The sequence below is a fragment of the Ictalurus punctatus genome, chromosome 28 (assembly GCF_001660625.3).
Source record: "Ictalurus punctatus breed USDA103 chromosome 28, Coco_2.0, whole genome shotgun sequence".
Classification (NCBI taxonomy): Eukaryota; Metazoa; Chordata; class Actinopteri; order Siluriformes; family Ictaluridae; genus Ictalurus; species Ictalurus punctatus.
Window position 1 is genome coordinate 6,398,567 of NC_030443.2, and position 14,501 is coordinate 6,413,067.

The 14,501-nt window shown below is 35.7% G+C and overlaps 1 protein-coding gene across 1 annotated transcript in view; it reads right to left on the reverse strand.

Annotated features, from left to right (window-relative positions):
- fibcd1b (fibrinogen C domain containing 1b) overlaps positions 1-14,501 on the reverse strand; it is a 165,815-nt gene that overhangs the window by 74,622 nt on the left and 76,692 nt on the right. The window contains exon 2 of the mRNA XM_017459418.3: positions 11,110-11,193. Within this exon, the coding sequence (XP_017314907.1) occupies positions 11,110-11,193 (84 nt within the window). The remainder of the gene's footprint in view (positions 1-11,109; positions 11,194-14,501) is intronic.

Consider the following 14,501-nt stretch of genomic DNA (forward strand, 5'->3'; position numbering starts at 1 on the left):
CATCAAACCCCTTCATATGATTCAGAATATAGCAACATGTCTCGTCTTCAACTAGGCCAAAAGGACCCAGGTCACACCCCTCTTCATCTCCCTCCACTTGATTCCTGTAGCCGCCCGTATAAAATTCAAGGCCTTGATGCTGACGTACAAGACCTTGTCTGGAAGAGCACCCCTTCCTCAACACTCTCCTGAAGGCTTTCGTTCCCTCAAGCAATCTGCTGTCGATTAATGACCGACATTTAATAGTGCCTACTCAGCACGGCTCAAGGTCCCTTTCCAGAACCTTCACACTAACTGTCCCTAAATGGTGGATTGAACTTCTAACCTTAATCTGGAGAACAAAATCTGTCATAATCTTCAAAAAACAGCTAGAGACCCACCTCTTCCGTGAACACCTAACTAACCCCTAAAACGCCAACCCCACATTATCCTTTAAAAAAATAAAATAAAATAAAATAAGAATTACTCTGGCACTTTGCTTTTCTAGAACCCAATTAAAAGATTATTTTTTTGAACAAAAGACCAAAAGGTTAAATAATAAAGACAATTTTTCACCGCCTTCTTTGCTCATATTTACCAAGGGTGCCAATATTAGTGGTGGCCACTGTATAGTGATAGAAAAAAAATTAAGGAGAGTTAAAGGAGGTAAGTAAGAGAAAATGAGTGCTTGGGAAAGGCAGAAACCATATGGGAGGTTCAGGGGTGAGTTATGGGCAGACATAAGGATGGACCAGGAAAGGCAAGGAGGACAGAAGAAGCAGGGCTGAGCATTAGACCTAACATAAAAACCTTTATACTCATCATCATAACCATTTCCCAAGTCCTCAGTGACTTAAAAAGCCCATGAAGGCAATTAACTTTATTGCAGCTTGACAGGATAAGAAAGAGAGAAATATAGATGCAAGTGCACCAAGCATCAATCCATCCTCTTTTCCGCTTCCTCTTCCAGATGCTACCCAGCAGCTTTGTCTTTATATGATACATACAATAATGAGTGGAGAGTTCTACAGGAATCAAATTTTAAGCTTTCTTTTAGTATATTTTTAAACAATTTTGGGACTAGGTACTGAGTAAAATAATAAGTACCATTAACATTAAACATTAGATTAAAATATTGATATGTTTGTATATTTTATATTGGTATATATTTATATATATTATAAATATATACCATATATAAATATACCAGCCACATTAATAGGACCACCAGTACACCTGTCCATTCATGCAATCATCCAATCAGCCGAACATGTGGCAGCAGCACAAAGCATGAAATCACGCAGATGCAGGACAGTTAGTATTCACACCAAACATCAGAATAGGGACAAGATGTGATTTCAGTGAGTGACTTTGATGGTGTCAGACAGGCTGGTTTGAGTATTTCAGAAAAGTAATCACCTATTATTTTTAGACACAACAGTCCATTTACATAGAATTTACACAGAATGTGAAAACAAAATCCAGTGAGAGGCAGGAAAAAACCAGAGAGAAGTCAGAGGAGAATGACCAGAATGATGCAAGCTGATAGGAAGGTTGTGGTAGCTCTAATAATAATAATTATTATTTTTAACAGTGGTAATCATCTCAGAATGCACAACACAGAACACAACAGCAGAAAACTGCATCAGGTTCCAGTCTTATTAGCCAAGAACAAGAATCTGAGACTATAGTGGACACTGTGCCTCCAAAAATGGGACAGTTGAAGATTAGAAAAACAAACAAATTTCCTGTTCTTTTTCCAAAACTTCAACTTGTCCAAATGGGATACCTGCATGAATAAGCATGAATGAGACTGGCCTATTAGTGTATATTTATACAGTGCTTTGCTAAAGTATTCAACCTTCCTGAAATCAAATCAGATTTGTCCAAAAAACAAATGATAAATACACACATTCATCCTGTGAGTATTGCAGTGAAGTCAAAATTAATTATTTGTCAGCAAACATTTCAAAGCAAATAATAATAATAATTTTAACAAATGCTGCTTGCATAATTATCCAAAAGATACTGTCTTAACAAGGACATAATAGACTAAATAAGTTGAATTGCCATCAAAGAGAGTGGCAGTGTGTAGGAAATGAGTGAAAAGGCCGTAATCAAAATGCCACAGTGAAGCCAACAGTGAGTCTGAAGGAGTTACAGAGTACAGTGACTGAGAGTGGAGTGAAGGTGCACAAGACAACCATTTCACGAGCTTTGCATAATTGAGGACTGTATGCGAGGGTGGCTAGAAAGAAACTATTGCTTAATAAGAACAGCCACATGAAAGCACAAAATTGAAGGGGAAAACAATGTACCAAAATACAGGGATATATTACAAGAGAACTTGCTTCAGTCTGCTAAATAAAAAAAAGATAAGAAAAAACAAAACAAAACAAAAACAACAACAACAAAAATAATAATAAAAAAATAATAAAGCTTAAGGGAAACCTCAAGACTGAAGTAACCCAGGATTGGTTAAAAAAAGTCAAAGCCCAGCTCTGAATCCCATTGAAAATCTGTGGCACTGTTTGAAAACTGCAGTCAATAAATAATGTACAACCAACTATTAATTACAGCCATTACTTTACATTATTCCTCCATATTCACAGATTCAAAAATAATTGAAAAAACTAAAAATCATTAATATTAGGATTATTTTCAGTACTCTTTAAAAATACTTTCTGCCTACAGTTTTGTCTTCATTAAGTATAAAGCATGCTCAATTGGTTTGAGGTCATTGGACATGTAAGAACATTTAATTTCTTTGCTAAGATCCCCATGGGTTGCTTTCATTTACATTTATTAATTCAAGCTATATATATTATGTATACACACACACACACACACACACACACACACACATATATATATATATAAAATGTGTGCACACACACGCACACCAGGATGTTTTGGGTCATTATCTATATGTACTGTCCTATAAATTTTGCAGCATATGACTGAATCTGAGCAGAAAGTATACCACTATACACTTCAGAACTCATTTTCCTACTTCTATCAGAAGTCACGTCATCAATAAACACCAGTGATTCAGACATACATGCCCATGCCATAACACTACCTCCACCATGTCTGACATCAAAAGGCCTAAAAGATCACACCTGCCCAAAAATAGGTGTGCCATGCTCAAAAAGACATGAGGCTGTAATTGGTGCCAAACGTGCTTCAACAAAGTATTGAGCAAAGGCTGTGAATACTTATGTACATGTGCTTTTTTTGTTTTTTATTTTTAACCGTCAAGGTGTTTCTAGAGACGCATGACAGCAGTGAAGAAGAAAGAGATGAAGCAATTGTTCCTTTCTTGTGTCACTTCCATACATTTGCTGACATGGACTTATTCTTGACTGAATTATCAGATAGAAGAAAACTTTTTGCACTGTATGCTTTTGATCTTGCTTTTGATCTTGCCCTTCTTTTCCTTCTCCATAGTCTTCTCTTCCCATCATTCTGGTACAAATTAATGTTATTTTCATGAAGGCGTCTCTTAATTGTAGACTTTGACAATGATATGCAATGAGTGTTCTTGACTTGGCTAGATGTTGTAAATGTTGTAGATGTTGTATTCTTCATCAAGGAAAGAATTCTGCAATCATCCACTTTAGTTGTGTTCAGTAATCTTCTAGGCCTTTTAATTTTGCTAAGCTCACCAGTGCATTCCTTCTTTTTACGGATCTATCAAATTGCTGATTTGGCCATTCCTAATATTTCTGCTATCTCTATGATAGATCTGTTTTGTTTTTTCAGCCTAATGATGACCTCCTTTACTTGCATCGACACCTCTTTGGACCACATATTGAGACTTCTCATGAACAGCTAACAAATGCAAATTCAACACTTGGAATGAACTCCTGACCTTTTATCTCCTTAATTTCTCTTGAAACAATGAGGAAACAAGCCACACCCCACTATAAAACTGCTTATCAGTCAATTGTCCGATTACTTTTGATCCTGTGAAAATGGAGGGACTATTGGAAAAATGGCTGTAATTCCTAAACTATTAATGCAGTATTTTTTTTAAACCCATGAGTACAGAGGCAAAATTCTGAAAATTATGTCACTGTCCAAATATATATGGACCCGACTGTACATCTGGTGGATTGTAAAAAGCTGCATACATGCATCATTCTTTCTCCTGTATGACATAACACAACATGTCAGCTCATGTGGATAACTGAGACAAAATGGTGATGGAAATCATTGGGGAGAGGGAACAGGTTGTGAAGAAATAGGTTAACTGTAACTATTTTATTTTGGACAAGAAATAGCTGTAGTCACATATTTTCTCTCTTATTCCCAGTGGTACTGTATTCTTTTGTATTCTTTTAATAGATAGAATATTCAATATATTTAATATATTGGTCTCTTGATCCTTAGTCTAATGAGCTTTTGGGGTTAGTGACTGTTAGTGTATGTCAGTATTTCATGACATTTCTGCCTATGGTCAGGCTTAAAACTTAGGCAGGGAATCAAGGCATCAAGGCAACTGCCTTAATTATTATTTATTTTTTTGACGAAGGAAAGTAGGAAGCAAAGGGTGTAAAGTAGGACATTGTTGGTAGTAAAAGGAGTAAGAAGCAGTGTGGATCCAAATAAATTAATATATAAATCCACATGAAAATTTATATATATATATATATATATATATATATATATATATATATATATATATATATATGTATATATATATATACACACACACACACACACACACATATATATATATATATATATATATATATATATATATATATATATATATATATATATTAGGGCTGCACAATTAATCGAATATCGATCTTGATTTTGACTGCACACGATTCCATGAACATGATCGACTGTGATATTGACGTTTAAAGTTCATCCTCCAGTCATAGAAAACTCTGCTGAATATCAAATCAAGTGCTTCCTAAACTTACAGCCAGTCACCATAGAGCAGTGCAGGGATAACGTGATTTTGTAATTCCAAAACCCAGAAACGAGTTAGCATTTTAGCACTTCCCGTTACATCGTCTCAAAGTCAATGGGTTTTTTGAATGGGATTTTGGTTAAAAGCCTGAGATAAGGTCTGTGGTGAACACAAACTCAAAATATTTTCACGTTTTATTCTACGATATAAAATGCACCAGTTATACCCCACTTGTGAGTTTTTAAAGCTTTTACGTGTATTGAAAAAGGCGATTGTTAACATGTTAGTAAATGGGGCTACAGACATTGTTGGGGACATGGGGACGTCATCACGCTGAACAGGAAAAGTCTTTGCTGTGTCAGGTTTGCTGTGCACAATTCCCCCCAAAAAGGTGGATGAAGATTTATCCATAGAGTAAATCCGTATTATGGAAAATGTTTTAAATAAAGTTTGGAAAAGTTGGTGATGGTGACGTTGAAATTGAGCGACCGTGGTGTAGTTTGTTTATAGCATACGGTTAGCTGTTTATTTCTGGCGATTGTATTTAGGCTTCAAACTTCATAAAGGTTGTGTTCATTTGTGAAAATGATCTTGATGGACAAAATGTGTTAGTATTGTAAACTTTTGTTGATCACAGCTTATTTTTTTGCAATCCAAAAGCCTATGTGAAAATCCTATTGGGTGTTTGTCAAAGGAACCAGTGTGATGCTAACTTCCGGGTTCCGGTACAAAATGACATCATCCCTGCACCTCTCTATTGGGTGGTTTGGCTGCATCTCTCCTCCTGTAAACACTGATATTGCCTTTTCTGCATTCGCCTGAATTGTTTTCATATGATTGCATATTTTCATTTGGTTGATGGCATTTTTATTTTTACTTATCCTATATATTTGGGTACAATTTTATTTATATTTTGCTTCTACGAGATGATGAACTTTAAGGACCAGTCTAATTTGATGAAATAATTTGTACATTAGCAGTAATGTAGCACAACATGGAGGTGAAAGCAGCGGTCTGTTTATTTAAATGTGAAAGTGCAATAAAAATATGTTGTTCCTAAAATCAAAGAATAATCGTGATCAAAAATCATGATCTCAATATTGATCAAAATAATCGTGATTAGCATTTTGGCCATAATCATGCAGCCATATATATATATATATATATATATATATATATATATATATATATATATATATATATATATATATATATATATATATATATATTAATATGATGTTTGTGCACATTGTAAATAGATAATAGAGGAGGGGGTGCTATCTGCTCACACCATTAACACAATTAACATACCTTCTGTTTCATGTTCATCACCATTTCATTTAATAAGCTGAAAATTAAAACCACTCTGTCATAACCTTTCAAATCAGTGTATATGTGTATGTTTAAGTGACACTGGCTGTTTCCCAGTCACCAAAAATTATCCTAGTTGCATAGTGTTAAGTATATTTATCCCATATGTGGGTGTGAATGAAGTGCAAGTGCACAATTCACTCAATTAAAGCTTACACACAGTTTCTTATCAATGAATATCAATTAGCTATACTGGCCAGTTGGTGTATGATAATGGACAAAGCTTAACTGCCTGCAATTAGATTGGCTTTTATGGCCAGCATTTAAAAATGAACAGTGGTTATGGGAAGCACTTTTGAAAGAACACTTCAAGTAAAGCCATTAAAAAAGTCATCTCCCTCATATCAAGTCATTTCATGTACAGTATGGTTGTACCATCATGTCAATCACTTCCTAATTCACTTTTAAACAGTTAGCAGGTCATTAAGAGCAGCATTTTTATATATTACAATTTCCACCACTGGAATTCTCTCTAAAATTCTCTCCTTTCACATCCTATTTAATGTAAGGAAAGTTTTCCATTTTCTGAGTCACATGACAATTATGCTTAACTTTAATTGCTGGCTGGCCAAGTCAGAATATTAAAATGACCTCTTCATATCTCTGCATTGGAGCTTATTTTCATGCCCAATGATGATGTTAATTTGTGATCACGTTACTTGGCTACCAGGTCTTTAAATAATAAAAACACAGTGCATTTCCCCCCCATGATGTTCTAGATATAGCCTAGCCTAAAATTTTGTACTGACAGCTGTTTTCTGCCTTTTGGATTCACAGGAGCAGTGTCTGATCTTTGCATTTCATAGTCAATTGTATGAACACTGACATATGTAAACATATGTAAATAAGAGATACAAAATTGAGGTAGCATGTCCACACAAGTTACTTTTTAATTGTAAATACAATAAAAGGTATGGAATACCATTCATTACGCTGTTTTGAGGTTTGGAAATAATGCATTGTGCCCATATATTGGGTATTTTGCATGTTTGCCTTAAAAGTATGTAAGCTGTCCCCAAAGTTTAATGGATAAGCTGACCAGGCAGTCATGTGTGCACCAAAAAAATGTTGCCCTTGAATGACTCTCCTCAATATTGTAGTGTATGTACTTTGTCTAAAATTTCAGGTTGAATTATTATAGTTACAGTGAATAACTGAGACATGTCTCTGTTTTCATCAAACGTACAGTAGCACATAAGTCTGTAGCTATGTCTGAATCCAAGTTAGTGCAAATTCTGTATTAACTCCTCACTGTGCTCAGTTATATCAACTCTAAATATTATGTGTTAAGAAAAAAATGGGGGAAAAAAATATTTTGCCAAAAGAAAAGCAATCCAGCTATTGCTTTTTACTTCATAATTCAACATTAGTCCTTCATCATTACGGAAGCTTCGAAAAAAAATCAAAGCACAGACACTTAACTAAACATTTAATATATTTAACAAGAGTGTATCATGTTGGAAAAGCTCATTTTTGAGACATGGATAATTTTTTGTACCCTTGGGGTTCCTTGTTATAGAGCAGTTGTTTAATTCTTGTCAATGCACAAAAACAGTGCCAGAATAATTTTTTAATCTTGTGCAAGAAGGAACAGGGAGCCTGTCTGGACTAAGACAGTGACTAAGACAAATGCTACTTTATATTTTGCTGCTTTTTAAAAAATATATAATTTACTACTGCTGTCTATCTCAAGAGATAAATCTCATGTGACATGTATTGGGATATTCTAAATGGTACAGACTTGTTTAAGGAAGGCCTTCAACCACAAATGGTGCAACCTGAATGGAACACAGACGTAACTATGATATACTGAATCAACCAGGACATCTTGGGGGAAAAGGTTACTCGTATTCATTACACTCGAGACTGCATTTCACATGCACCTTCGTAATCACTGCTGATGATGTGTTATGGTCAGTGATATAGGCTGAAAACTATCACCCAGAATGCACACAACATCCAGGGCGCATTTCACTCTGTGTCATTTTTACCTGACACAACTGTCACTGATATGCTGTATAGATCTACAGTCCCCAGCTCTCATGTAATGGAGGTCAGATGGATGGATGGAAGTGCAGTTAAGAGCTTTATTTGAACAGTGGCAGGCAGACAAATCCAAACGATGCGCAAAAACGTGGTCAAAAAACAAGCGAGGGGTGATGCAATCAGGCATAAACAGGACGAAGCAAGGAGCAAAACAAGAAACAGGGAACAGGCTCAAAAACCATGAGATGACAACTATGATCAAAGGTTTAGTATGGATCTGGCGGAAAACACAGAAACTATATTTTGCTCCTAAACAATATCAAAGTGGGAAATTTTGAAAACCAATAACACAACAGGGGTGGAGACAGGACAGAAATCTCAGTGTGAGGGAAAATCTGTGACACATAACAATGGGTCAGACCAAGGAATATAGCTGTCTTGTGTGGCAAAAGGTTGTTGAGCTTCTCAAAATGGGAAGTGGCTATAGAAAAATAGCACAAGCATTGAAAATGTCCATTTACACCATCAGAGTATTAATTAAGAAGTTCCAGTCAACTGGAAATGTTATGAATCAACCTGGAATTCGATGCGTGTCTATATTGTCTCAACGCACAGTGAAGAGGATGGTTCGAGTGGCCAAAAAATCTCTAAAGATCACAGTGTCTTAAGGTCAGAAAGTCTCCAAAACTAAAATCCGAAGTCACCAACATCACCACAAGTTGTTTGGACGGGTTTCAAGAAAAAAAAGGCTCTACTCTCATCCAAAAACAAACTCAAGAATCTTCAGTTTGCTAGACACTACTGCAACTTCAAATGAGATCGGGTTCTAAGGTCAGATGAAATCAAAATAGAGCTTTTTGGCAATAAACACCAGAGGTAATTTTGGCACAAACAGAGAGTTAGCCATATGCAAAAGTCCCTCATGCCCATTGTTAAATATGGTGGTGGCTTTTTAATGTATTGGGGCTGTTTTTCTGCCAGATGACCTGGACATATTCTTAGGATACATGGCCCTCTCAAATATCAACAGATATTAAACAAAAACCTAACTGTGTCTGCCAGATATCTTAAATTGGACTGTGGTTGGATCTTACAGCAGGTCAATGATCCAAAACATACATCAAAATCAACACAAAAATGGTTTACTGACCACAAAATCAAGGTCCTGCAATGGCCATCCTAGTCCCCTGACTTGAAACCCATAGAAAACCTGTGGCGTGAACTGAAGATGAGAGTCCACCAACGTGGACCTCAAAATCTGAAGGATCTGGAGAGATATAGGTATGGAGGAATGGTCTCAGATCACTTGCCATGTATTCTCCAAACTCATCAGGCATTATAGGAGAAGACTCAGAGCTGTTATCTTGGCAAAGGGAAGTATTAATTAAGAGTGCCATTAATTGTTGCACACCTATATTTAACAAAGATATTTTTTGATAAACCTGTTTTGTTTGCAATTGTTTGATATACATGGGAGCAAAGTATTGTTGTGAATTTTTTTCATTATTATTATGATTTTTTTTTTTTTTGTTACAAAAGATCAAAAGGATATATAAAGACAATTTTTCACAGCCTTCTTTGCTCATACTTAAGGGTGGTTTCTGACAACACTTTACATTAAGGTACACTAATCTAACATACTGTACTGAGTGCATTAGGCAACCATAGGTACTTTGGTAATAATACATTACAAGTAATTTTAGCAAAATGCACTATGTTGTTTCATTCTATTCATGACTGAAGACAAAGCTGCAGAAACCTAATTGATTTGTTTGCTTAATTAATCTGTTTGTGGTGAGGCTGAAAGGTGGGTGACAATAATTTACCCTATTCTGACCTGATTATCAGCATTTAGTAACATGTCTCATGAGCAAACAAATATTAAAGCTATTATAAAACTGCCCATATAGTTGATGGACTGAGGATATGAACATTTAGTCATATATGCACACTGTGATGCATGTACTGCAGCAAGGTTAGGGTTCAATTAGTGATCAGCCCACTGTTCAGCTCTTAAGCAGGACTGTCACTGTATTTCAGTTAGCACTGGTTGAAAGTATCTGGCAAAAACAAAATGTAATAAATGAATGTAATTAGCTAAATAGTTTATTTTCTTGCCTTTTTTACATAAGAAATTTATGTGGAGGGAGAAGCATTGTATACTTTTAAATGATGTTACATTATTTTATGACTGGCACCATTTTGCATGTGGCTTTTGTTAATACACACAACGAAATGAAATTGAAACTCTATAGGTCATTTGATAGCACTACATTTGGATGTATTTGCTGATATTCTTTCCTTGAGGCTGAAAAGAGAGAGAGTTAGAGAGAAAGAGAGAGAGGGGGAGAGAGAGAGAGTCATCTCCTAACAAAATTATGAAATGCAATATCTTTGCGTGACTCTCTCTGTTCCTTTTTAGAGGCATTGTCAGACCAAATGTGATAATTTAATTCCACATTGTATCTATATAAGAGAGAAATAGATATATAGATAGATCACAGACAGAATGTATTTGCATAAGGGGTATCTGGTAAAGGGAGCGCTAGTAAATGTATTTTCAACCCAAGGTCAAGGCTACATTGTTAGTTCTACATTTTTAATGTATGTGTCATAATGTACAGTACGTATTAGAGGTGAAACAGCATGAATGATTCATGATATGTGTATATATATATATATATATATATATATATATATATATATATATATATATAGTTACTATTTAGTTTTATTATCCACTTACATCTTCAAACAGGATAAATAAAAAAATATTTACCATGATAATAATGTTCATACCCCATCACACGTCTAGTATGTGTGTGAGTGTGTTTGCAAGCCCTTACCTTGGGAGCTGTTTGCCTGACTGTGTCTGAATCAGACCAGCGGTGCTTGAGCTGCGACGTGCTGGGTACACACTCACAGAAGGTCTGCATCAAACAAACAAAATTAAGTACAAAATTATGCGGACATTTGCCTTAAAGTTACAGACATGCTTCTATAAAATCAAAATATTGAGGAAAAAAGGCATTTTATGCTCCCCACAAAAGTACACTTTCACTCAAAGGTAATAGCAGAGAAAGAGCATATATTTGTATGCCTATAATTTTGCACTCTGACCCTTCCCACAGCTTTAAACGCTTCTCTCTAAGCGATGTGCATGCCCTTTATCCTACATACCCCCACGCATGGTCAGCTTACACTGTTTCCCTAAGCACATCCGATCAGATTTGCCTCTTCATGTTCAAGCCAATAAAGGCTGAAACTATTCCATTAGCATTAAAGCTTAATGGCACAAGAATCAGATCAAAGAAACATTAAGCTGCATGTTTGAGGAAGTATGCACATGTGTTTTTGTCTTAGAGGAAGAGGCAGAGGGAGAGGGAGAGGGAAAGAGAGAGAGAGAGAGACTGGTTATTTCATGGAGGGGGATGTGTCCTTTGGGTGACTGTGAGTGCTGTGTGTAGAAAGAGCTCAACACCACCATGTGTGTCTGTGGTAAGTGTGTGTGTAAGCTGGTTAATCAGAGAAAAGAGGCTTTTGACACATTCCCTCCCGTGAGAGGTGCAAAATAGAAAGATCCAGAATAAACAACATTTATCCCAAACGCCCACTGTGGACAAGGCCCTGTGCACTTGCTGTGATCCAATTTCACACACATGAACTCATACACAGCATAACTAGGTCTGTAATGGTTTTTGGTTCAGGCCGGGTTAATGTCACATGTAGTTCTCAAGGCAGATGGCAATCCTTATATCCATACTTCCATGCCACTCCTGCATGAAATATTAGGTACACCTGTATACCTGCTCATTCAAGCAAATTATCTAATTATCTAATCAGTATCTAATGTAGCACCAGCACAATGCATGAAATCATACAGATACATGTCAAAAGTTTCTGTCCACAGCAAACATCAGAATGGGGAAAATGTGATCGCAGTGACTTTAACCGTGGCATGGTTGGTATCAGATGGGCTGGTTTGAGTATTTCAGATTTTGAGAATCTCCTGGGATTTTAACACACAACAGTTTCAAAACACATAAAACCTTGAGATGGATGGACTAAAATAGAAGACCACATCGGGTTCCACTCCTGTCAGCCAAGAACTGGCATTACATCACATAACATTTCCCCATTTTCCACATTTTCCATAATGTTTGACGTGAACATTAACTGAAGCTCTTGATCTGAATCTGTATGATTTTGTGTATTGCTCTGGTGCCACATGATTGGCTGACTAGATAATTGCATGAATAAGCAGGTGTATAGGTGTTCCAAATAAAGTGGTTGGTGAGTGTATGTATGAGTATTAATTAGCAAGCATGATAAACAAAAAGCTATGCTTTCCATCAGCCAGATCTTTTGTTGAAGCTGGGATTTGTGAAGCTTTTTTTCAGCTATAGGTGTGTGTCCATTTGGTTGGGGTCCTGAAGGTAGTTCCAAGACATAATCACAGTTTACTGACAGTCAAGGAGACCTTCCTTGCATGTCTTGCGATTTAAATCCTCCTAATTCAAATCCTATATCTACTTCATCAGTGTTAAATGGTTGGTGTGTTATGAAACAAAGATGATGCCTGCATCAGGTTCTAAGAGTTAAGCAGCTTGAGCTTTACAATCACTAACAAGCTCTAACAAAACAAAACACCGTCTCTTAATCCCATTTGTGGGAACCCCACAATCTACACATTTATGCAAGAATTACTTGAAAAACCTTTATGTTTAAGGACAAATGTGCATATAAATGATCTGACAAACCGTGCAATATCAGTGACAAAAACAATTTACACTACAGTGAAGCAATAACGAACCTATTTTTCTACAATTTGCTTTGGTTCCAGTCGCCTGTGCAATTACAGGGCCTCGATACAACCGCATATAAAATTCCAAAACAATAAGCCTTAAAAATAAAGGTGACATTTTGTGCCTTAGGCTCACATTTATTTGTTATTCTTTGTGACAGACTTTACCAGTATGCAATAAAATTATAGCTTCCTTGTGTATTGCAGATCACTTTTATATCAGATCACAGTTATAAATGGGTTATAATTTCCATAAATGTTAAAACAGTCACAGATCATTTTAAGATAATATAATGAACATAATGTGTGCACAGCCATATTTTTCTGGTTGGAAAAAAAAGACTGTCATATACATATTTGTGCTATTATACTTCAATTTTGTGTGTGACAAGTATAATTTGATTTTATAGAAAACAAAAACATAGACTGACACTTTTTATCTATCAAGTCTTTATATTTTTGCTTATCAGTTTATTCTTCCTCTGTTTCAAAAACTGCTGTTTCCCTTTTCGCAGGACCAATAATTAATCACCACCATGTCTTTTAGTATTTTGCTCCAATTTTTCCCCACAATGCATTTTTACTATGCACTTGTCCAACTTCATAAAGAATGCCTATAAGGCATTTGAGGGCAAATAAGTGAATGGTATGAGTTTTGACATTATCAGTAAAATGGAAAAAAATTGAGCAATAAAACAATTTTTTTTTTTTTAAATATAAATCCTGTTGTTTAATTTTCTAAATGCTATAAGTGTCAGAGACAAAGGTCCCAGAGAGAGACTGAACCATAGTTTAAACAACAGTTAACGAATAAACAGCCAGTCAAGTTATAAATTAAACTATAAGAAGTACAAAATGGTAACTAATACATTATTGGTAAGTAATACACATAACTTTGAGCAACATAGTTATTAGATTATCATCTCAACAGCAAACAATGCAGCAAAAAGAGAACATACCTAAATAGTTGGTGGTGCAGAAGCAGAGCACTTGCAACATCTTGATTTAAAATGAACAAAACTGTCCTCAGATTCAACTAATTACAATAATAGTCACAGAGGGAACACATAAATAAACAAGACGCTTATTTTTGAGAACACTAGGCACAGATTATAATTACTTCATTGTAATCCTGAAAAAAAAGAGCTAGGGAAAAAATACATTTAGAAATCACTCACAATTCTTTCTTTTGCAAACAGCAATCAATTTTATGTCCAATCTTATCCGGACAGGGCTGGTGTGTTTGCAGGTTTTCATTCCAACCAAGCAGAAGCCACACCTAAACAAGTGGAATCAGTTGTGGCTCCTGCTTGATTGGAATTAAAACCCGCACCCAGACTGGACCATTGCAGATAAGATTGGACACCCCTGTTTAAAACAAACTGGAAACTCATGCTCTAAAGTTGCGAATTAAAACTACACAGTGCATCTAGA